The sequence below is a fragment of the Elephantulus edwardii genome, unplaced genomic scaffold, assembly GCF_000299155.1.
Source record: "Elephantulus edwardii isolate Elephantulus edwardi_28Jun2011 unplaced genomic scaffold, EleEdw1.0 scaffold00011, whole genome shotgun sequence".
Taxonomy (NCBI): domain Eukaryota; kingdom Metazoa; phylum Chordata; class Mammalia; order Macroscelidea; family Macroscelididae; genus Elephantulus; species Elephantulus edwardii.
Genome location: NW_006399761.1, coordinates 22,256,324 through 22,281,244, shown reverse-complemented (window position 1 = coordinate 22,281,244; position 24,921 = coordinate 22,256,324). Strand labels below are relative to the sequence as shown.

General features: G+C 47.2%; 2 protein-coding genes across 3 annotated transcripts in view; one reads left to right on the top strand and one right to left on the bottom strand.

Annotated features, from left to right (window-relative positions):
- Positions 1–12,464, top strand: part of UGP2 (UDP-glucose pyrophosphorylase 2) — a 49,972-nt gene extending 37,508 nt beyond the window's left edge. Inside the window, exons 3-9 of the mRNA XM_006880952.1 lie at positions 3,054–3,239; positions 4,546–4,679; positions 5,774–6,071; positions 8,367–8,564; positions 8,997–9,239; positions 10,607–10,711; positions 12,014–12,464. Coding sequence (XP_006881014.1) covers positions 3,054–3,239; positions 4,546–4,679; positions 5,774–6,071; positions 8,367–8,564; positions 8,997–9,239; positions 10,607–10,711; positions 12,014–12,121 — 1,272 coding nt within the window. The 3' untranslated portion in view covers positions 12,122–12,464. The remainder of the gene's footprint in view (positions 1–3,053; positions 3,240–4,545; positions 4,680–5,773; positions 6,072–8,366; positions 8,565–8,996; positions 9,240–10,606; positions 10,712–12,013) is intronic.
- A 1,106-nt stretch (positions 12,465–13,570) lies between these two features.
- VPS54 (vacuolar protein sorting 54 homolog (S. cerevisiae)) overlaps positions 13,571–24,921 on the bottom strand; it is a 137,336-nt gene continuing 125,985 nt past the window's right edge. The window contains exons 21-23 of one of the 2 annotated variants that reach the window (XM_006880950.1): positions 21,601–21,708; positions 17,331–17,425; positions 13,571–14,562 (exon numbers count right to left, since the gene is read on the bottom strand). In XM_006880950.1, coding sequence (XP_006881012.1) covers positions 14,457–14,562; positions 17,331–17,425; positions 21,601–21,708 — 309 coding nt within the window. In that variant the 3' untranslated portion in view covers positions 13,571–14,456. The remainder of the gene's footprint in view (positions 14,563–17,330; positions 17,426–21,600; positions 21,709–24,921) is intronic. The other variant, XM_006880951.1, reaches the window with a different exon arrangement.

Genomic DNA, 24,921 nt, shown 5'->3' with positions numbered 1-24,921 from the left:
CTCTTTAAGTAGGAATGTTTGGCTTTTTAAAAAAGAATTAGAAGATAAAAGTGGAAAATGTCTTGTTCCCATTTACTAATGTTTTGTGCAGAAATTACATGCCCAGGAAATTCTCCTTAAGCAGCCGTTCGTCCTGCAAGCCACTGTGTCCCATGGCTGTGTTACTCACTAGTCCATTTCAGCGGCCGCGTTAGAAGATTTCATAAGCCGCTCTTGTCATATCAGGTGTCAGAAAGTTCCAGCGCTGGTCTCATTCTTACTTCTCCACTAATGTGGCATTATAGAAGGCTTTAATCTATTTATCTGTATATTTTTAACTTTTAATGTCTCTCCCTGAAGCAATATTCCCAGCTTCTTTGAAGCACTGGATGAATGATGTGCAGGCAGTGTTGTTAAATGTGTGTATCCCTCGAGGACTGTTGACACCGTGTGAAGAGTGGACGCTCCGGTTGGTGTCAGCCGGGTACTCTCACCTGGACTGGATGCTGCCGGGAATGCGACCTCTGTGGTCTCATATCTGTCCTGTCTCCCTGTGTTCCTTGCCCCTGGGCTGGTGGCTTAGTGGTAAGGAGTTGAGCTGCCATCCCAAAAGTATGCAGTTCAAATCCACCAGCTGCTCTGTAGGAGAAGGGTGGGCAGTCTCCTCCTGTGTGATTTAAAGCTTCTGAAAACCCGCTGGAGGGTCAGCTGTGGGTCTCTTCCAACTCAACAGTACACAACAACAACAACAACAGTCTAGGGAGAACAGTTAGACCACAGGACACATGGTCTACACAAACCTGTCTCCTCCAGCCCGAGACCAGAAAACAAGGTGGTGCCTGGCTGCCACTACCAACCACTGTGACAGGGACACAACAGGAGGTGCTGATTAGAATATGAGAGAAATAGAGAACACAGCTCAAGTTCCTGTGAAAGGTCAGCCTGATAGAGGAGAAACCCCTGAGCTATAGTCCTGAGACATCCTTTCAAACTGGAACTAAAGCCACTCCTGGAGGTCACCTTTCAGCCAAATAATAGTTATATATAACTTTTCAGTTTGTAAAGTAAAAGAAACACTGACACTTGTGAGGAATATGCTCCTTAGAACCAACAACTGTGTGAGAGCAGATGTAGCAACGCTTGAGTGAGAGCAGAGGTGCAGCGAGGAGGCAGAGAAACTGGGTGGGGGTGCAGAGCAGAGGTGCAGCGAGGAGGCAGAGAAACTGGGTGGGGGTGCAGAGCAGAGGTGCAGCGAGGAGAGCAGAGAAACTGGGTTGGGGTTCCGGAGGGAGGGCGACTGCCAGCGCCCTGTGAGGGTGGCATCCTGATCATAGAGCAGTTTGTGCGTAAGATGTGTGTCGTTTGCTATGAAAACTTTCATATGTTTACAAAGTGTGTGGCCCGGAACCCAGCAGATGACATGTGGTTGCATGCATTTGACTGCAGAAGTAGAGCACCTCAGGGTGGGCAGTCAGGGCATTTTCCCACTCACGGACCTCATCCACTCTCACATACACTGTCTTACACACACACACACATGCAGTCATTGTGTTATTGTCTCCTTTTCCTATTAACAGACCTCATCTATGATCCTCTCATATACACTGTCTTTTACACACACACACGCACTCCCTCTCTCTCTCTCTCTCACACACACACACACACACACACTCTCTCTCTCTCTGTGTCTCTCTCTCTGTCTCTCTCTCTGTCTCTCTGTCTTATTCACTCATTGTATTTATGTCCTCAACACCCAGGCTTCCAGAACAGAGGAAAAACCCCAGTGAGTGTCCACCAGGTGCCTGAAGTGTGGATTTCTTTTTGGGATCACCCAGGTGTTTTTAGCTGTCCTGTCCTAGAACGTCCCGGGAGAAATCGGTTTGACAGCTGTTCCATTAAAGCCAAACACTGGCAAAACATGTCTGGCAAATAGAGAGGGACTAATCCTTGGGAGCTTGACTTGTTCCCATGTTCAGACTTGCTCAGGCCTCTGTCTCAGCTGCTTCAGTGGCAGGGACATTGAGCCTCTGGTCACCCCCCCTCCTCATCTGCTTGGCGGGAGAAAGACATGTTGCTGGTTTCTGTAAAGATTTCAGCTGGGGAAACCCTGTGGGTAGTTCTCCTCTGTCCTCCAAGGTCAGGAGCCTCTGCTTTGAACAGGACATTTGAACCTACACTATAAATGCCATTTTCCTCCCGGTAAGGAAGATTTGAAAGATAAAGCTCTGTGCTCACAGAGGTGGGTGAAGGTATGACTTAGGATTCTTTCCAACCCCAGCTTTTGACGGTGTCTCCCTCCCAAGGAGAACCCTTCATTTTCCAATGTGATGTTCCGTCACCTGACCACTCCCAGCAGCTCTCTGAACAACAGATCTGAACCCTGACTTCTTCGCTGTCCTCACAAGCTCTGACTATGTTGGAGCCCATTGTCACAGTAACATGTGAGCCCATGTCGAAGGCCTTCCTCTCTTTCTCTAACCCTCCACTCTGCCGGGCATGTTGTCTCTTTCCAAGGACTGGCCTCTTCTGTCAGCGTGCCCCAGGTATGTGAGGCCTGGCTTCACCATCCTTTCCCTCACAGGCACCCTGGTAACACTTCCTCCAGAGCAGACTTGTTTGTTCTTTGGCTCATGCCTCCACCCTCCTGGCGGTCCGTGGGATAGTTCGCATGCATCAGTTCCACCCTGGCTTCCCTTATTGACATAGTACACCAGAGACGTTGACAGACTCACTGAGTTCTGTGCCTCTCATTTGGTGTGTTGATGCAGGTCAGGAATGCTGGGGTCTTGAAGATGGTGCAGGAGATGTGGACGGTCTCACTGGCCGCCGAATGTTTGTGAACACTGACCTTTTTTGTCTGCTTGTGCTCCACTGTAATGCAAGGAACCAGCCCGCTCTCTTGGGAAACAAAGGCTGTTGCTGGAAAGCACATGGTTTTGAAGCAGAGGGACTGAGAGGCTAAAGAAAATTTAGTTAGAACTTTCTGAAGCCCAACAGAAACTTTAAGGAAACCTGGAAAGAGCCCTTCAGAGAGCTGTTTGAATTAAATCTGTGATTGTTTCTCTTCCTTTCAGATTCAACCCTATGACAAGATAAAGGCCCGGGGCTTACCTGACAACATAGCTTCTGTGCTGAACAAGCTGGTGGTGGTGAAGCTCAATGGCGGCCTGGGCACCAGCATGGGCTGCAAGGGGCCCAAAAGCCTGATAGGGGTGCGGAATGAGAACACCTTTCTGGATCTGACCGTTCAGCAAATTGAAGTGAGTCACGTTCGGCCTTTCACAGTCGATCCTCGAAAGAGGCATTCAAGTGATCTTCGGGGACGTTAGAAATGCCACGTTAGAAAAGGTGGCAGCTGTGGGCTTGAGCTAGTCTTGGTGATAGTGTGAAAAGGTTGGTGCTCCTCAGGACAGTAGAACCTGTGGTTGCTGAAACCCTGGATGCGTGAGCGTTCTCCTCTGACGGCCTCATCTGCGGGCTGCCCTCCTCGTGGTAGGGAGATCAGCTTAGAGTCACTCTTTTGAGGAAGCTGGACAGAGCGTGTGCACCCGGTAGACGTGCAGCCTGCTGGGAACTCTTTTTTAGCTTCTGATGGTGATGTCATGTCCAGTGACCACAGGTCCTTGAGGGCAATGTTGGTGAAGCGTCCAGCATGGGCCATGGGTCCTTCAGGGCTAGGATGGTGATGACGCATCCAGCTTGGGCCACGGGCCTGTGGGGTAATGGGGTAGCAGAGGTGATGACGCAGCCAGCATGGGTCACGGGTCTTTCAGGGCTGTGATGAGGGTGACGTGTCCAGCTTGGGCCACGGGCCTGTGAGGTAGCGGTGTCGATGATACATCCAGTATGGGCCCTGGTCCTCTTTCCACGTTATCCCTGGTGCCAGCACTCACTCTAGTACCACCAGCAGTGACTGCAGCCACCAGGTGTCCAGTGTCTGTTGTGACACAGGTATCATTCTCCACCCTTTATGGGAATTGACACATTTGTTCCTGTCCTCCGCTGGTGCAGGGACTGCTGTCATCTGTGTTAGAGTGGGGACACCAAAGCACTGACCTTGGAGGCCGAGTTACTGCCCCAGAATTCCCTAGCTCGTTAGGAAGTGCAGATCCCAACTTGGAGCCCTGGGCAGGATGACTGAGGACGCCCCAGGCCGTGAGGAGTATGGAGTCTTGGCCATTGGCCCCAGGCACAGGGAGGCCTGTCTCTGTAACATTTTTATATCCTTTCCACACCGCTCTGATGGTGGCGCACGGGTCTGATCGGAGTAGACCCCACATGAGGGTCACGGCCAAACAGAAGACCCCTCAGCCTGCCCTTCAGGCAACCCTGCAGCCTGCCCGTCAGTCAGGGGCAAACAGCAGACCCTGCCTCAGTGCGCTGAACTGCTTAACAGGATGTCCGGCTCACGCTAAGGACAGACAGACTGTGACGAATCTTTACATTCAGTCTTTCGTCAGATCGGTGCACAGACAGTTCTTAATGAACCACTCAGGTGATTTACATTTTTAAGCAAAGGGGAAGTAAACTCGAGTCACCTGATGATCGTTTCTTTCCCACCTCCAGCATTTGAACAAAACCTACAATACAGATGTTCCCCTTGTTCTGATGAACTCCTTTAACACTGATGAAGATACCAAAAAAATACTACAGAAGTACAATCATTGTCGGGTGAAGATCTACACTTTCAATCAGAGCAGGTACAGGGGCCAGATCGTGATTGTGGGTGTCCCTCGGGGTGGGTGGGGAGCGTCTTTGTCCTGGTTGTTCCCGGCAGCCTGGAGATGGCAGTGCCTGATCCTTGTGCCTTTGGAGCTGAATGAGGTAGATGACTCCTTGGGTCGCTCTCGGTCCTCTTGACCCGTGTCCATACCCAGGACATCAAAGCAGGGGGCTGATCTTTGCCTCCTGAGGGCCTTACTCCCAGGTGTGTCTCTGGGAAATCTCTCCACCACAGTACTGACCCCCTGCTTTGCTGTGAGCAGGGATGTCTTCAGCATCCTGCAGAGGCCTGGGGAAGTATAATCAGTTCTGGAGAAAATGTACTTGGAGGAGGAGGGAGTGAGTAAAACAGAGCTCGGGTGATGCCTGGGGTAGGGTGAGCCTTGTGAACTCAGCAGCTGACCACTGGGGTGTTCACAGCCGCCTGGGGAGCTTTAGGGTACAGTGGTGTTTTTCCCTGTCCCTGATGCTTTTCCCTGCGCTCTGATTGGCCTTCGCCGAGACAGTCCCGCCTCCCCCAGGCCTAGCCCTGCCTGCCTCTGGCCACTGACTCCCTGCTGATTTCCTGGGAAAGGGCAGACTCTCGGGAATGGATGTTTGTGGATGGGCAGCTTTTCCCACATGGGATTTCAGAGAAAAGAAAAATGCCACAGATGCTTGAGAAACTTCCTTCAGCCCTCTGAAGAGTCATAAAACACGTTAATGTGCTAACAAGGACTCCAGGTGGCCTCCTTTCTTTGTGCCTGTGGGAAATGCTTCTTAACACCCGGCACTGTCTATAGAACAAATTTAGGAGAGTGGATGTGTGAGAGATTGTCTTCAGTGGAACCACCTATAAGTAAATTGCTTACTCTGAATCAAGTAAATTGACTGTGGGGAAAAAAAAGGGAATTTTCTTTAACTCAAATTTATCGTTTGACTTGGAGGTTCAAGATGCTATCCAAAATTAGTATTAAGAAAGACTAATATTTCAATAGTTAGTATTTAATGTTTAGTATTTTAATCTTTAAAAAGAATGTTACTTTATACTAAAAAAAAAAGCAAAACCAACTTACTTTTGTTTTCTCCCCAGGTACCCAAGGATTAATAAGGAATCTTTACTGCCTGTCGCAAAGGATGTGTCATACTCAGGGGAAAACACGGACGCTTGGTATCCGCCCGGTCACGGCGATATCTACGCCAGTTTTTACAACTCGGGTTTGCTCGACACCTTCATAAGCGAAGGCAAAGAGTATATTTTTGTGTCAAACATAGATAATCTGGGTGCCACAGTAGATCTTTATATTCTCAATCACTTGATGAACCCTCCCAATGGGAAGCGCTGTGAATTCGTCATGGAAGTCACAAATAAAACGCGTGCAGATGTGAAGGTAATTTCCGAGAGGGTACAGCTGGGGAGTCACATCTTCACACTCTGTGGGTTGTGTTGTGCAAACCTCTTTTTAAAGTTCATCTTTAAAGAGACCATACGTACCCTCCACTGGCCAGTGTCCTTCTAAAGAACGCAGTGGTTTTCTCTGGAGGACCTGGGGTGCAGGTCGGCCCCTAGTGTGAGCCACAATTCAAAGTATGATTAAAAAAGAAATAAATAAAAATACAGTAATCTGAACTGAATATAGTTCCACAGGGTAAATCTGAAATATGTGAACATATTTGTACGATTTGTTTGAACTTTCTCATGTTCTACTGGTTTGGTGGTTCACTGTTTTTATTCATTTCCCTTCAATGAAAAGTTACTATTTCTATTTTATGTTATTCCATGGATGTTTGCCGCTGTAGACCGCTCCCTGGGCAGGTGACTGGAAGAGATCCATAGTTGTTCCCTTTTGGGGGGAGGAACAAAGTGATCTAACAGAATGTAGAAATTAGCAAACAGTTTCATTAATATGATATGCAAGTAAAAGCTTGCTGAAGATTATTAAACAACTGCAATGCTGACAATTCTCAAACAGCCACAGGAAATTTGTCAGGATTCTGGCTGGATTCAGAAGAGGTCAAGAGACATCATTGTTGATGTATCTTGATTGAAAGCAGAGAAAACCAGGAAGATGTTTACTTATGTCTTTTTGACTATGGAAAGCATTTAACTGTGTGAAATTGACAAGAATGGGAATCCCAGAACACTTGATTGTGCTCATATGAAACCTCGACCAAGAAACAGTTGTCCACGTGGAATAAGGTTTAAAATCAGGAAAAGTGTGTGGCATGTTGTATCCATCCTCCAAATCTATCCAGTCTGTGTGCCGAGCACATCATTTGAGAAGCTGAACTGTGTGAAGATGAATGAATGTGGCATCAGAACTGGATGAAGACTCTTTGTCAATAGGCTGCTTTATTATGCAGATGACACAACCTTGCTTGCAGAAAGTGAAAAAAATCTTGAAGTAGTTATTTACTGCAGATCAAAGCTGACAGCCTTCTATATGAATTCTATCTCAACATCAAGAAGTCTTCATCACTGGACCAAGAGTGATACTCTCCATCATTCTGGTGGAGAAAAGATTGCAACTGCAAAGACTGACTTGTTCTTCAATTCAGTCAGCATAGCAGCAGTCCAGAATTCAGAAGACATGTTGCATCGGGGAAATCTGCTGTCAAGAACCTCTCCAGAGTGCTGATGAGCAAGGATGTCAGTTTAAAGATTAAGGTGTGTCTGATCCAAGCAGTCCGATTTTCAGTTGCTTCCTATGCATCTGAAAGTTGGACAGTAGGTAAGGATGACAGAAGAAGACTCGATGCCCTTGATTTATGGTATTGAAGAAGAGTTACTGCGTATCTTATGGACTGTCAAAAGAACAAATAACTCTATGTTGGAGGAATTATGGCCAGGGTGCTCCTTAGAGGCAAGGATGGAAAAACTTGGTCTCTCAGACATTGTGCATGTTGTCAGAGTCCTTGGAAGAAGACCCCCTGCTGGAGAAGGCTCAGAAAAAGAGAGGAAGAGGGGAGCTCTGGTGGCCTAGTGGCAAGAAGCTGCATTGCAATCCCAGAGGCACACAGTCCGAATCCACCAGATGCTCTGCCTGGGAAGGAGGGACAGTTTCCTCCTGTACCAGTCAAATCTGATTTGACGGTACACACACACACACACACAAGATAATAAAAATTAAAAAAAAAAAAAATAGAAGGTGCTCAACAGGATGGGCTGACGCAGCTGACCCTGTCTATGGCCTCGTGTGTTGGAGATCACTAGGATGTCACAGGTTAAGGCATAGTTCCTATCTCTTGCTCGTAGCGTTGCTGCGAGTCACAGATAACTGGGTGGCACCAGAGAGCAACACTTTCAGTGTCTGTGTGTGTGTGTGGGTACGGTTTTCTCTCTGTAGTGTCTCTGTGGATGCATTTTGATTCACTCATCTGTTATTGTCTTTGCTCATGCTTGGACAGTACCACTTACACACAGGGAGGCCACGTTCAAAACTACAGCAGTAAAAAAGAACCCTCCCAAACAAAACCCACTGCAGCAGCCCGTTCCTTGTCTGGGTTCTGCCTTCCCAGTGTCCCCCTCCCTTGAGTGGCTGCCCTCCTTCCTACACTGTTGGACCTGCAGAAACATCCCTGGCTGAGGCCCGGCTGTGGTTCTCTGTCCCTCACCCCTGAGCCCGTCTGGGAGGCATGGGTCTGAGTGGAGAGAGGGGCCGTGCTCACGGCTTTCTCCCATCCAGGGTGGGACGCTCACGCAGTATGAAGGGAAGCTGAGACTGGTGGAGATTGCTCAGGTGCCAAAAGCCCACGTTGATGAGTTCAAGTCTGTATCCAAGTTCAAGATCTTCAACACCAACAACCTGTGGATCTCTCTCGCAGCAGTTAAAAGGCTGCAGGAGCAGAACGCTATTGACATGGAAATCATTGTGAATCCTAAGGTAAGGCGGGGTCTCAGGGCCCCGGGCTCCCGCCACAGACCCTGTCCCTCCCTGAGGCCTGGCGCTGCCCCTGGCTGCCGCCTCAGTGGCTTCCCTTCCTGCTTCCCAGGCCTGTGCTCTGCCCTGTGTTCTGATTGGGCCCCCACTGTCCTGAGGGCTGGGGGACCTACTGCATCTTGGTCACTGCCTCTGCACTGACCAGCTGTTTGGCTGTAAGCACCCGCAGCTTTCAGAGCCTCTGGTTCCTTAACAGTAAGACCAAACTGCAGCTGCTCAGAATTAAAGGCTGAAGAAAGCTCAACAAAGTGCCCCAGAAAGGTCAGCTCTCCACACACAGTGCCCTCCAGGGGGTGCTCGAGACCCTTCCCCAGATAGACAGCTGGGCCTACATGCAAATGAGCACCTAAAACCTGTTCCCCCTTTTCTTAACAGACTTTGGATGGAGGCCTGAATGTCATCCAGTTAGAAACTGCAGTTGGGGCTGCCATTAAAAGTTTTGAGAATTCTCTAGGCATTAATGTTCCCAGGAGCCGCTTCCTGCCTGTCAAAACCACGTCGGATCTCTTACTCGTGATGTCAAACCTCTACAGCCTTAATGCCGGGTCCTTGACGATGAGCGAAAAGCGGGAGTTCCCTACAGTGCCCTTGGTGAAACTAGGCAGTTCCTTCACGAAGGTAGGTGTTTCTTGAGTGTGTGAGAAATAGCCACGGACGCAGATGCCTTAAACACGTGCCGTTTTAAAGACACAGTGGCGTGGGACTCGGCGTCCACAGCAACTCTGATGCTTTCGGAAGGGCCGCTGCCCTGCATGCTGAAGACGTACGTCATTTCTCAGACGTGACTGCTCCGAGGAGAGGATAGGGTTTCAGTTTGGGGACAGTTCATCTTGTCTCTGCCAAGGCTTGTACAGAGCCACCAGATTTCTGGAGCTCCTGTTGTGAGCTGGGCAGGTTGAGGTGTTGGGATTTCCCCAGTAAACAAAGCTGGTGACTAGGGCTAGAGGCTATGGAGTAAGTTAGATGTTGAGTAGTAAGCCAGGTGGCGGGACATGCCAGGGAGAAAAATAAAGGCAGGTTAGTGTGAGGGGGGCACAGGAGGGCGCCCTGTCCCATCAGGTGGCCAGTGAGGCTTGGGTGAAGAGCTCCCTAGCAGGGGGTACGGCCAAACATAAACGTGCATCCTCACGTGATAACTGGAACCCACTGATGCTGAGATTCCCAGGCTAGTGGTGGGCGCACCTTTGCGGCTGCTCTGTGGGGCCTGGCTGCACCTTCCAGACCTCTTCTGGGCGCTGGGCCGCCCGGGGTGGCTATGTGCTCCTGGACTCTGCTGATGGCGAAGATTCTGGCTCGCACAGGGGTGCAGGCTGGGCTCCTCAGAACAGCTGCAGGCAGGGAGGAATCGCCCCATGTTTCGCTGCCACTTTCCTCAGCCTGGCAGGACCGGTGACACGAAGACCAGCCTGCCTTCCCTCTCGCTGAGATGGGGCTGCCTCACTCCCTTTTCACTGCACCCAGTTCCTCCCTCCTGCAGTGGGTGCTGATGGCGGCCAGCTCTTTCCGTTGCTCCTTTTTCTTAGCAAAGTAGGAAATGAAGCTCAACACAGAGCAGTCCGTCCTTCTTGGACATGCAGGGAGATAAAGAATAATAGGATTTAGACGGCGTCTGGTCTGTCCTGGACTGCGCTCCGTTTCTTTACCCACAACACCTAGCTCCTGTCCAGCTTGCCTTCTCTGTGCCTAAAACCATGATCTCTTCCTGTATTTTCCCAATGAAATCTACACTCGCCAGGCTTTTAGCATGTTGGCTGAGCTGCCATTTTTCCTGATCTACTCATCGGATAGTTAGGAGCTTGGTCATCAGAGGCAGGTTCCTGGCCCCTCCTGCACAGGGTCGGTCAAGCCTGGAATGATCTAATCAAGCTTCATGAGGTGATTCTTTTATTACTTTACAGTTCAGGTGGGCCATTTTGTTAATACCAATCCTGTTTTTCTGGCAGTCCATTTTGAAACAACTTAAAGGCTTTCTATTTTTCTTTGAGGTTCAAGATTATCTCCGGAGATTTGAAAGCATACCAGATATGCTTGAATTGGATCACCTCACAGTCTCAGGAGATGTGACATTTGGCAAGAATGTTTCATTAAAGGTGAGTTTAGAAAAGTAATAGTTTTTAAGAGCTTTCCAAAACAAGTTTCATTTTCCTGACCTAAATTATTGAGGAGCAGTGATGTCAGTTTGAGGACTAAGGTGCACCTGGTTTGGGCCATAGTCTTGTCCGTCATACACTGTATTTGAAAGGTAAATAATAAGGATGATAGTTCATCCTGGAGAGGGGGAAGCCGGGCGGCTCCTTGGAGGCAAGGATTCTGAAACCCCGTCTGACATATTTTGGACATGTTGCAAGGAGGGACCAGTCCTTGGAGAAGGACGTCATACTTGGGAGGGTGGAGGGACAGCACAGGAGAGGAAGACCCTCTATAAGGTGGATTGATTCCATCACTGGGGTAATGGGGATGGACGTGTCAGAGACAATCATACTGGCAAGGGATAGAGCAGAGTTTAGAGCTGCTGTACATAGGGGGGGTCACTGTGAGTCACAGGCGACTCGACGGCACATAACAAGGATGACAGAAGAACTGATGCCTTTGAGCTGTGGTGTTGAGTACTGAATATTCCATGGCTGGCCAAAAGAACAAACAGGTAGGTCTTTGAGAAAGTGCAGAGTGCTCCTGAGCAAGCCTTGTCTAACATACTCTGGGCATGTTGCTAGGAGAGGTTATTTCTTGGGGCGGGGAGGGGCATCATGCTTGGAAAGGCAGAGGATCGATGACTGCAGCCGTGGCTCAGAGATGGTGAGCCTGGCGCAGGCCCAGCCAGGGTTCAGATGTGATGTTCATAGTGTCGCCAGGAGTCACACTCGACTAGATGGCACTGAACAGCTCACTGCATTAGCATTAGGTCACTACAATGAATCTGAGTGAAAGCTGAAAATGATCACCTGACAGTGATTCCTGCTAATCTGTATTGTGTTGTGCGCTGTTGGGTTAGAACTGGGCCACAGCTGCCCCTCCAGCATGTTTTCAGAGGCAGTGAAATGCACAGGGGGAAAGGGCCCATATTTTTCCTACAGAGAAGGAGCTCGAATCTAAAACCACAGACCTTTGCGTTGGCAGCACGGTTCCTTACCACTAAGCCACAGAGCCCCTGTAATCTAAGTATTCAATACATTTGCTCACATCACCATAGGATTTCCCACCTCAGTACTTTCACCTTGGCAGGGAATCGAGAACTGTTAGGATTGTCACCGGAGGACTTCCCTTAACGGGCTTTCTCCCACACAGAGTGTTATAAATATAGTCACTCCATTCGTGAGAGTTCTCAATACCCTTGGAAGTCGTGCAGTTACTTGCATTTCAGTGTCACATATTGTGTTTTTTCTGTTACTTAGGGAACAGTTATCATCATCGCTAATCATGGTGACAGAATTGATATCCCACCTGGAGCCGTGTTAGAAAACAAGATTGTGTCTGGAAACCTCCGCATCTTGGACCACTGAAGGGAAATGCCGTGTGCCCGGTGTACTGACAACGTGCACCAGTGTCCCACAGTGCTGACGTGTTCTCTAGGACTGTAAAATAGGCAGGTACTTTACTATGTCACTGTACCCTGCAGAATTAGTTTTTAAATAGAGTTTTCTGCAGTATGCTTTTAGTCTAAGCAAAGCACAGATGGAAGCAACACTTTCTTCTTTGAAGAGAATCTGAAATTTAGTTAAAGTGCAATATTGTTTCATCTTAAAACTGGGGCAGCTCTGCGGGGCGATTATAAGAGGTGACAAGAGGTGACGGTGAGGGTCACTGAATTGCTTGTTCTTTCAGAAATAAAGCTGTGAAGCAATACATGTGTACACTTACACTTTTCATTAATAAGTTTATGAAATGGGAAAATAAAATGGTTTTACTCTTGCTAACCAGTTACCGCGTGGTTTGAAATGTTATTGGATAATGAAACTACTCCAGCCGGGCAGCCAGCACACTGTTTGCATTTCTAAGAATCTCTGCTGCATCCCTGTTTCTCCAGGAGTCAGACATGAATGAACGTTGAGTATCTCTTGCTCTGAAGCTGGGGTGCCTGCCAGGCTCCCACAGACTCTGCTGCTGAAACAAAGCGGTGTCTCTTTCCCTGCCTGGAGGGGACGGGTGGGCAGAGGGAAGCTATTTCTCCACAGCTTTGTTCTATAGTGTTGTTGAGTTGCTGTTGTGTAACGTCAGGTCGGAACCCTCCCACAGCTGACCCTCCAGCGGGTTTTCGGGGCAGTCAACTGCACGAGAGGGGACTGCCCATCTCTCCTGCACAGCAGCTGTCAGAATCGAACCGCGAGCTTTTGGGCTGGCAGTGCTGCTTCCTGACCACTAAGCCACCAGAGTGGGGCTACTACGTTTAAAGTTTCCTCTCCCTTGAAGCTGGCCTGCCACCCAGAGATGGTGGTGACAGCTGTTCCCTGCAGGGCTGCACCTTTTCTCTAAGGATCAGTCTCACTGCCCATCTCTCCATGCTTCTTTCAAACAGGCTGTCAGTTTCTTTTCAGAGTTCACTGTACGCTATTAAAAGAAGTTGTCTTTTAAAGTCTGGTCATGTTTTATGCCTTTATTTTAGATAAGACAGTTTAAGAACCAATGACAGACCTCTGCAGCGATAAAGGAACAGAAGACAGGCTTCCCTGTCAGGAAACGGGTGGGTGGGCACAAAGTCAGACCACTTGATTGTCCACAGGAGCGAGGGCGGCAGGCACTCTGACAGCCGTGAGGGGGACAGGCACTTGTGCTGGCAGCGTGCTGCTGACTGACTGAGACGACAGGTAGTGAAGGGTCTTACACAGCGTGACTCCTCACCTGGTGCATTCTGGCCCTGACACTGCAATCTGGAGGTTAAAATTCCATTTCTCCCTGGTCTTTGTTCACATACACACCAAAAATAACTTAAAAACAAGAACCCAGGGGGGGCATACTTCATGTAACCTAAATGTTAAAATGAGAACACACAAGAAGGCAGGCTCTGGGACTACACAGTCTTACCTGCTAGAAATAAAACAGGCAAAAGAAGAATGTTCATAGATACTTTTATAAAAATACAGCTATTCAACTGCAGCTTTGAAGACACCATTTCTGAAAAGTATTAAATCCGTAGTTGCATAAATAAATGCCAGGGTCTTGCTCTTTATTACTTGGCATCCAGTCTTTCAAGTTTGGAGGCATTGGAGGGCCTGAGCCAGTGGATGTGGTGGTGGGACGTGGGAGTGTGCGTGGCCCAGCGCCTGAAACTTGGCCTTCGTCACTGAAACAAAAGTGAATTCCTAAATCCAAGCAATCAAAAGATGTTTATTTTTTTTTAATAGAAAGATCTGTAAAAAAATAATTTCTCAAATAGCTTTTACTTTCATAGAGAAAACTTCCTACAGAGATTGACTAAGATTTGAATATTTTAAATTGTACCATCATTAAATAAGGTGGGACGCCATATGAATTTCATTGCACTGGAAGAAATGCAAAGCATTTTTTTTTAATATAAAGTATACAGAGCATTCTGGTCAACTACAGCTGTGTTACAGCCATGTCTTCTTTTGGATTTGGTCCAAAGAAACCTGAGTCTGTTTCCAGAGAGAATGAAAACGTATAGACACCTGATGGGCTCTGCTCAGTGCAGGCCGCACAGCGCAGAGCGTCCCTGTGAACCGCCGAGGCCGCATCCCGGCACGATGCTCCACGTCCCCGTCCCCACCCCGCGTCACCGGGGCTTCCGGGTGCAGTTCTCGAGTCTCAGGCGCCCAGCGTGCCTTCCGATGCACACATCCCGTAGTCAGACGGACTGGCCGGCTTCCCAGCGTGTCATCATCACCTCTTCTGTTCCCAGATCTCGGCCATGTTTAAGTCCAGATCTTTAAGGCCTTTTAAGGCTTGAAGATTTCCAGTGTAAAAAGCTACATCTGCTGTGACCAGCCTGCACAGTGGAGAGAAAATGAGGCTTTAATCTTCTTAACAAAAATCCCAAGATTTAAGTAGTGACGTGCAGACCCAGAGAGTCCTAGCTCCTAGAATATTATTTAAAATTCTTATTTTGGTTGTCAACCCACTACTTCCTTGAGCACAGTTCTACTCATATGGTTAACACACATGGAGAGTTTAAATGCTGGAAGTCAGGAGAAGGAATAAACTCAAGAGTGCTGAGTACATCTCCTGACAAGATCTGCCCAATGAAATGATTCTAAAAGTCAGATTTAACACTCAATTAAAATATATTTTCGTCTCAATGTGTGTGGGTTGCATGTCATTAGACAAAGGATGCACATGTACGAAGAAAACGGGCCAGGGCTGACCCCTCGACTCTTCACTGGGGCGGTGGCGTCCTGTCAGCTGGTAGCATTGGACCAAAAACCAGCCACCAGTGGTCAGCACGTGACATGTGATGGAAAAGAAATCAACTTCTCAGAACTGAGCTTCCTACACGCTAAAGTGTAACTTCCTTGAACTATGTAATAATAGCGACACTCACTCTTCCACTCCCTGAGAAAATACACTTTTTAAAAAATGTCACAGAAATGCTAATTTGATGTCACCACTTTATTCAACTGCAGTCTCAGTTCTTTAAGGTATATTCTTATTTCTTTAAAGTTTATTCTCATTTCTTTAAGGTATATTCTGGGATTCAAAAGGAAACTATAGTTTGGAAAAATGCCTTAAAAATTGCTGGGGAATTAAACATAAAAGGAGTTTTCATGCACAGATGGCAGATTTTTAATTGCTTGTGGTAGGAAATGCTATTTTTCAGATGAATGTCCACAGGGTAACAATCACTCCATCCATCCCTGAGAACCCCTCCAGAGGTGAAAAGGAAAAGCCCATCATGCACTGGTGTGGAAATCAGGGCCTGAGAAATAGTGGCTTAGTATTTGTAACATTTACCTGAAAAAGATTGTTTTTGTCCTGTACACACGATCAATTAAAGTCTAACTGGAAGAGTGGGCTTGAAGTTCCTTATAACTTAGCAGTCAGTATGCAGTAAGACCTCTCCTTGTGAAAAAAACTGATCAAAGTTCGACTCCATTAATGAGCAGATTTCAACTTGGTCCCAGCAGCACAACTTAGACACATCACACTGGCCTGGGGTCTATAAACTTAGGGTATTCTCAACTTAAAAATACTGTAAAAGAAATGCTGGAAGGAAAAAAATTCTTCCTCTTGTTATAGACAGGCAGTTTGAAATGCAAACAATATGCTGACCGGCACATTTTTACCTGAGTTACTCTAAAAATCAACACTCTTGTAATAAGTACCTTTTTAAAAAATTCTGCTCAGATGCTTTAAAAAGGAAAAGCCAGTTAAGCCATAGAGGCTCTCTGGGAGGTAGACGAGAAGCAGGTTGGGATGTAGGGGCGCAGGCAGGGGTTGTGTGGGCCCAGGGGGGGCAGGGGACACAGGGTCATGGTGGTGTTGTGAGCTGGAGGGCACTGTGGGAAAGACCATGGAGGGTGAATGCTGTGTGACCTGAAAGGCCTTCACTCCCACAAACCCACGGAGGTGAAGCGCTAGGGAACATCTGAGGTGCCGCGAAAGCATCAGTGTCTCATGTTTTACACACTGCTCTTCCCCAAACTCCTGGGAGAGAACCTGCGTCGTCACCCCTATTTTCAAAGCTAAGAAAATGAAGGCTCAGAGAAGGGAATGGATTTTCCCAAGTTTGACTACTTAGTGGCAGAACTAGAGCCCTGCCCATGTTTCTTTAATCCAAATAGCATGTGTTTTTTTTACTATCTATCAAACTAGTTCAATATTTTTTTCCTTCCCTATACACAGGGCAAGAGGTAGCACTCAGCTTCCCCCTCCCCAAGCCTCTGAGCTGTGGTGCTGGAGAAGAGTACTGACTATACCACGGACTGCTAAGAGAACAAACATCCTGGAGAGGGAGAAGCCAGGCTGCTCCTTGGAGGCAAGGATTCTGAGGCTTTGCCTGACATACTTTGGACATGTTGCAAGGAGAGACCGGTCCTTGGAGAGGGACATCATGCTTGGGAGGGTGGAGGGACAGCGCAGGAGGGGAAGGCCCTCAATGAGATGGATTGATTCAGTGACTGGGGTAATGGGGGTAGGTGTGTCAGAGACAATAAGGTTGGCACAGGATAGAGTAGGTTTCAGGGCTGCAAGCAAGTCGACGGCACTTAACACCACCACCACCCTCACACAGGACAGGAGTGGCATCCACTTCCTAAACCACATGCCTCCGGAAACTGTATGAACTCTGAGAAATGACGATAGTGACAGAAAGGCTTCATGTCTTTTGTTCATAGGGTCACTATGAGTCGTGCTCGACTTGACAGTAATCAATAACACCACCACCACAAAGGTTACACATTATTTTTCATAACCCTGTGAGGGAAATGAGGCTGATTTTCTCCTCACTTTAGAAGCGAGGCACAAGCCAGGTCACCATCATGTGACCAGCCAGATACTGGCCCCTGAATCTGGTTGGATGGAGGAAAGTCAGTAGAGACCTTCAAACCAGACCATTAACGCCAGGTAAATGATTAACCTCTCAGAAGTCACATCATATGATCATCACAGGCGGGGGGCACAGAGAACAAACACAAGGGGCCTGCAGAGTCCGAGGCCCAGGCAGGATTACGGCAGGCAAGGACAGCATTAGGAATAATAACCAATTACTAAAACGATTTGACATGTGAATAATATGATAAAACCATGTTGCCAACATACCCATTTAGAGGTCCTCCGTCATTGATCACATTTAAGTGAGATAACTGTTTCTTCAAGTGTAGTTTATAACTTGCGTTAATTCTTAAAAACAACATCTGGAAAAGAGAGAAAGGAACTTTCTCAGTGGTTGCTTCACCCCAGAGCCCGGAGGTGGCATCTCTAAGCGGGGCCGGGGGACACTCCTGCTGTTGGTTGGGGACTGCCACTTTGAGAAGCTCTGCTTTAAGCCAGGGCTCATCCTGGGGTGGCCCGTGCTGAGAATCCATTCCACCTGGACGCAGAGAGCTCTGGGGGCCCATAGGCAGCTGAACAGTTAACCCAAAGGGCGTGTCTCTCTGGAGGTTCCAATCCCCCAGCAGCTCCATGGGACAGATGGCCATGCGCCTCCTGCGGGGGTTACCGCTTTGGAAGAAAAATCAGGCATCCTTTCAGCATCTATTCAATTTGTATGGGGGGCAGATAATCTGAGAAGCGGGGCTGTATGAGTAAGAAAGCAGCATCAGAATTCGAGGAAAATTCATCAACAACCTGTGATATGCCTTGCTTGCTGAAAAGATGCGAAGCAGTTACTGATAAAGCTTGAAGACTACAGCCTTCAGTATGGATTCCACATCTACATAAAGGGGGAAATCACCTCGAGGGGTTGCAATAAATGATTCTGTGATAAAGATTAAAGTCTTAATTCATTATGAAAGGGGGTGGGGGGAGAGAGAAAAGCCAGGCAGGGTAAGACAAGATACAACTGTAAAGACAAAATGAATGTGAAACTCCCAGAGAGAAACGCTGGCTTGGGATGGGGCTCTGGGTGCGCAGGAGAGTCTCTAGGCACTTCTAGACTATGTTGTGAAAATATGAAACCAGTGAAGGAGAAAATATTTATCGCTTAATTCCATCCATCCCGAGCTCTTGGATTGTGATAGCAAAGTTACCCGCTTTCATTTCTGACTCCTGTTTGCTTGGAATCCAGTGCCCTGCTTCTGTTGAACCTGCTCTCTCTCCCTGCTCCCCCTCATCTGTTAGCTGTGTGCCCACGGTGGCCCCTTTGTCTGCTGTCGTCCCTCTGCCTCCCACCGACTTCTTTCCCTTCCATCTAGCGTATTCAGTTGACCCAGCCCTCCAGACCCAGAGGACTCTGTTATGCTGTGGATACAGACACAGCCAAGTCCTAGAACCCGCGAGGGACCTTCAGCATGTCCCCTCCGGGGGGGTGTGCAATGCTGGGACCTCCTGGGGTGTCTGCAGTGCTGGGACCTCCTGGGGTGTCTACAATGCTGGGTCAAGGGCCACCTGACACCATCCCCAAGCTTTCAGAATTCGTGGTGCTGTCTCCAGTCTAGGATGGGGGAACGCTCAACTCCCTGCTTTACTCACAAGTGGAATCCTCACTGCGTCCACCAGGGGGCTCTGGGTTAAGAGTTCAACTACCACAGTTGGGGGCTGAGTGGTGAGGAGCTGCGGCCAAGCCAAAGACAAGCGGTTTGAATCCACAAGCTGCTCTGGGGGAGAAAGAAGGGCCATCTCCTCCCCTGTGGGATTTACTGCCTCTGAAATCCCCCTGGAGGGTCAGCGATGAGTCGATTCTGACTTGATGGCATCTAACGACAACGCAGTAGGTAACAGTGACAGCAGGAAAGGGCTTGAGCGAGGCAGAGGTGGTGATGGGACCCGACAGGGTGAGGTGAGGCTCGTCGTTCATCTGGTGGTCTCACTGGCCCTCACAGCAGCTGGGGCTCCTGGAACTCGTTAGCTGCTTGCTCCCTGCCCCAGACAAGGCTGTTGTGGGGCACCAGGCCCTGGGTTCTAGCCTCAAGGCGCCGGAAGGGGAAGGGCATACTTTCACATCTTTATGTCTCACCCTGCCTTTTCTTGGTGCCTCTTTCAGAAGACACACCTAAAGCTATGAAGTTTGCATTCATATCGTGCTTTAATCACCAGGTCTACAGTTTAATAAATTGAAAGCTGTTGGACAGCAGTAATCAATGCTTTAGTAGGAATGTTTTTAACAGTATCATATCCAACAGAACATGATAGATACTTTTATTTTGTGGACAGAAAGAAATAAAAATAAAACAAAGTCTAAGTTCTATCGAAATACAAGATGTACGTAAATAAGAGTAAATATGATCTGGAGAAATACTTTTTCTTAAACTTTATTTTGGCATAATCTTTTAAAATCATCCCCTGAAAGTATTTCATTCCTATTTGACTGTATTCTTCCTCCCTGGGTGGAGGGCAGCTCTGATTCCCTCCTTAGCAATGAGACTTCTTACTGCCTTCCTGTGTCTGTGAAGAACTCCCATTACACTGAGTTACGTAAATAGGATCAATCGTCCATGAAAGGTGAAAAAGAAATAAAAGGAGTAGAGGATTTCACACATATTAATGAGTTTGATAACAGAAATAAATTCACAATGGTAAAGGGAAAGAGCATTTCATCCCTCTATATCAGCAAAATCTGAATTTTTAATGCCATGTTTCAATATTTCTTTGGAAAATATCTGGTCTAAATTGATACATAATTGTGCTGCTAACCCAAAGGCCACCCAGTCTCCACTGGTTCTAATCCAGCAGCATCTCAATAGGAGAAACACAGGAAGTGTCCTCTCATCACGACTCAGAGCCTCGGAAAGAGGGTGCAGGGAGCGGAGAGGTCAGGACCTCTAGTTGTGGGATATTGTCCATGAAGAGAGCAAAAGGTCATTACAAAGACAGGGATGAAAGAAAATGGATGTCAGAAGAGACTCCGAATGAGACTAGCTGATTAAAAAGACAGGAGGGAAAGCGGACACTGGGACTTTTAAAGTGCCGCCGTTGTTAGGTGCTATCAAGTCTGACACATAGCGACCCTGTGAACAACAGATCTGAGCCCTGGCCTGTGCTGTCCTCACCTTCCCTGACACACTGGAGCCCAGTGCTGCCGTCACTGTGTCCATCCACCTGGTTGAGGTCTTCCTCTCTCACTGACCCTCCCTTCAAAGCAAGATGTCCCTCTCCAGTGAGGAGCCTCTCCTAGCAGCATGCCGGCAGCATGTGAGACAAAGCCAGGAAAGGGGAGTGAGCGAGGTGGAGGTGGTCGGGCATGTGAAGAGTGAGAACTCCGTGTTCACATGGATGCACGTGAGATACAATTAGAATGGGGCAGACAGTTCACAGGTGAAGAGGCAAACATTGTCAAGGTCTACCCCGTGTTTTTCCTACTGCAGATTACAGAATATGTGGTAAAATGGAGGGTCTAGGAAAACAAGTAAGACCTTCACGAGATAGAAAGGCGAGCTGGCTGTAACAATGCGTTCAGAGAAACAAAACCTACAATAGGCCTAAACAGATCAACGGCTGTGAAGACTGGACAAGGCTTCATTCTGTTATAAACAGGTCGCCCTAAGTCAGCAGCTAACAATTTATGCGGATCTAACCAGGGAGGATAGAAGGCGAGTTGATGCCTTTGAGCTGTGGTGCTGGAGAAGAGTGTTGGATATACCATGGACTGCTAGGAGAACAAATAGGTTTGTCCTGGAGAGGGTTAAACCAGACTGTTCCTTGGAGGCAAGGATTCTGAAGCTCCATCTGACATACTTTGGACATGTTGCAAGGAGGGATCAGTCCTTGGAGAGGGACATCATGCTTGGGAGGGTGGAGGGACAGAGCAGGAGGGGATGACCCCCGATGAGCTGGACTGACTCGCTGACTGAGGTGATGGGGTAAGTGTGTCAGAGATAATAAGGTTGGCACAGGATAGAGTAGGGTTTAGGACTGTTGAACACAGGGTTGCTGGGAGTTGCAGGTGACTCGACAGCACATAATACCACCACCACCACCACCACCATCCCTGACCACACAATTATGAATGGTAAGACATACTGACTTGATTTCCATGTCAACCTCATTCATTTCATCACTGATTCGTCTCCTAACCAGTTCAGACACATGCTCACGGTGAGGAATGTATTTTACCCCTCACTGATAAATGTGCAGTCTGATTTTTAAACTAATAAGGTAATTACTACTGATACAAGTGGAATCTGGGACCTAGAGCACTCAACCGATGAACAGAAAATCTGCCTTCTAGACTTGCGGAGTCCAAAAAGTTATTACCTAACCTGGGAGATCAAAAGGCACTTTGAACTTCAACATTTTAATCTTCGCCTCAGTTACTTATTACCAGCCACACCGGAACGCGAACAAAGCTTAATCGTGCACGAAGCATTTGAAAGTGCTCCAATTCTGCACCACGGAACCGGCAGGACCCGAGGAAGCCGTTTTGGAAGCTCACCTGTGTTTGTTCTTCTGGAAGGAGATCAAATATAGCTTCATGCATTTTTGCCATTTGCTTACAAATATTCCTGAAGCAGGTAGAAGGGACAGGAGCTTTCACTTCATACTGTTGGACAGAGAAGATGTCGAGAGTTACATGCATGTCCTCCAGACTGCACCCCGTGAGCACCCCGTCTTTGTTCGTGGAGATGGTACGTTCTCTGCCTTGACATGTCTAACTCATGTTATGGGTCAATGTCTGCCTGGCTGGGGTGGTACTCATTATACTTTAATGCGCGTGTCTTCCAAAAAGATCTATTTCACCCCTAACTCCCAGGACGCCCGTGAATAATACCTTATCAGGAAGCAGATTTATTTGCAGATACAATTACATAACGTCCTGGATTGAGACACACAGAGAGATATGGGAAGCTGGCCTATGAAGAGACTGTAGTTACACTGCCACAAATCAAGGGAAGCCTGGGCTATGAGGAAAAGACAGACTGACATTTCAGAGAGCATGGATCTACTGACACTCTGAATTCGGACTCCCAGCCTTCAGAGGGGCGCTCTGGTCACCAAGTCTGTAGGCACAAGTGCTAATAACTCTGCGGCCATTCTGTCCAGCGACCTGGGTCTACCAGCAGCACCCAGGGAGAAAGTCGGCCAACCTCGGAAGTCTAATGTCAGGACAGTCAGGTACCTGCCTCAGACACAACGACGACTCATTAAAGCCCATCCAAATTGACGGGTTATTTATAAACGGTACCTTGACTTGATTATATCTGAAAGCAAGGTAATTCGGTCAGGACAAATGTTCTTTTTTCCCTTATTTATAAGCAGGTCAATACAGCCATCGTATGTTTCCTAACTAAGGTAATGGAAGGTTTTTAAAAGGCATTTTCTACATTAAAAACTCAAAGCAACTAAATGTATTACTATTCTCACATGTAAAACAATATATTGGTTTGATTCTGACCATTTCAGAATTCACCCAGCTGCCATTACATGTCACTTTACTTACAAGACAAATTTGGGAGATTTACACATAAACACACTCATCAGAGTTTATTAAAATGTGAGTTTCAATGTCCTCCTGCTGTAGACTGAACATGTGGACCGTGGTCAGCAAAGCCTTAACCACTCAAAACTTCATCTCTCCCGTTTAGCAACATCTCAAATATGTATCCCCTAATCCTTTTTTTAAAAACTCAAAATAAAGGGAACTCTGGTGGTCTTGTGGCAAGAAGCTGCACTGCAATCCCAGAGGTACGTGGTTCGAACCCACCAGATGCTCTGCTGGAGAAGGAGGGGCAATCTCCTCCTGTACCACTCAGATCTGATTTGACGGTACACACACAAAAATAATAACATTTAAAAAAAACAAACACAAAAACCTCAAAATAACAGTTTTGAAACAGAATGACCTCTACACACTTATAAAAATTTATAGTTGTTTAAAAAAATTTATAGTTGTATAAAAAGAAGCAGAGTCTTCCAGAAAAATAAAAGGGGAATCCTTCTCAACTCATTTTATGAGGCCAGTATTACCCTGATAAAAAAATCTGAAAGGCACACTGATACTCATAAACTTTCCCTAGAGATTGATAATGCTCTTGATACCCCACTAAAGTCCTTAACATTGGCAAACTAAAAATAGAGACTATCATGGAAAAGTAGGTTTATTTCAAGAATGCAAGGTTGGTTCAAGATTCAAAAGTCACTACAGCCAACTAAGAAAGATCAGTTCAACAGAGGCAGACAAAGTATGTGACAGACGAGAATCTATCTATCTGTTCATGATAAGCTTCTGAGCAAACCAGAAAAAGAAGAGAACTTCCTCATCTACTTCAGGCACCCTCAAAAACCTATAGGGACCCATCACACATAATAGTTAAAGATGGAAAACTTTTGCCCCAATATGGGAAAAAAGCATTTTATTAAATTCTTAAGAATGTAAAATCTAAACATTTCAGAGAGGATGACCTCAGGACAACCATACTTCCAACTTAAACTCAATGCAACATGACTTACAACAAGACGCAGCCTGGCTGGACAGGGAGTAACTGCTAATTTTACTCTGGACATTTAGATTGCAAAATCTGCATTACAAAATGACCAGCAAGAGTTGTTCCTCAAGGCTTAGGGATTCCATTTTGCTGACATAAATAAGATTATTCCATGTTCAAAAGCAAGAACTGTCCAAGCAGCATTACTACACAGCACACAGATAGATGATCAGGCCACGTCTGTGTCGGACCCTTCTTCCATCTCCTCTTCACTATCGTCTGGTGGGCCCTGGTGGATGTTCTCTGCCAGTCTCCTGACCAGACCACGTTAACTTTTCAGCCTGTCCACTTCAGTCAAGGCCGACACTCTGCTCCACCATCTCCCCCGGAGATGACCCACCTTTCAGTCAGCTGGTAAACTAGCACTAGATTAAAAGTGTTGTGTCTCTTGGCAATGTTGTTTGTGGGATGTGTATACTTCTGCACATTTTCTCTGCTTCCTCATATTCTTTTTAGTTTTGATTTCTGGAAATCCAGAGCTCTAACCTGTGGAACTTTCTAAACGGCATCTAGTCCGTAATGCATATATCTTGCTACAGGACTTCTTAGAATACTTAGATAAGTCAGTGATTTCAGAGATGCCTAAGGGTCCATATGACCATGCCAAGACTGTTGGTGAGAATGTGTTCTGTCAAACAGGGCAGAGACTGATCAAACCTCTCCTCGATGTGGCATATTCTGTTGCTGTTCAAGATTGGTGGAAGACTCACCAATAACCTTCATTATGCGGATGTCACAACCTTACTTGCTCAAAGTGAGGAGGACCTGAAGCATCTGCTGCAGAAGGTTAAACACTGCAGCCTTCAGTATGGGTTGTAAAGCGACAAAAATCCTTGCCACTGGACTGACAGGCAATATCATGAATGACAGAGGACTGAGATTGTCAACAACTTGTAAACAAATTGCTTGGTTCCACAATCAATACACCTGATACCAGCAGCCAGGAGATCAGGAGACGTATTTGCACTGGGAAAGTCTGGATCAGAGGCCTCTCCAAATTAGCGAGGAGTAACAATGTCAGTTTGAGGACTCAAGTGTGTCTGCTGCAGGCTATGGTCTTTTCAGTCACCTGCCATGCATCTGAGAGCTGGAAAAAGAACAAGGATGACAGAAGAATTGATGCCTTTGAGCTGTGGTGTTGGAGAAGAACACTGAATATCCCATGGACGGTCAAGGGAACAAACAGATATGTTTTGGAGAAGGTGCAGCCGGACTCGAGGACAAAGATGAAGCTTCCTTTCATATACTCTGGACATGCTGCTAGGAGAGGG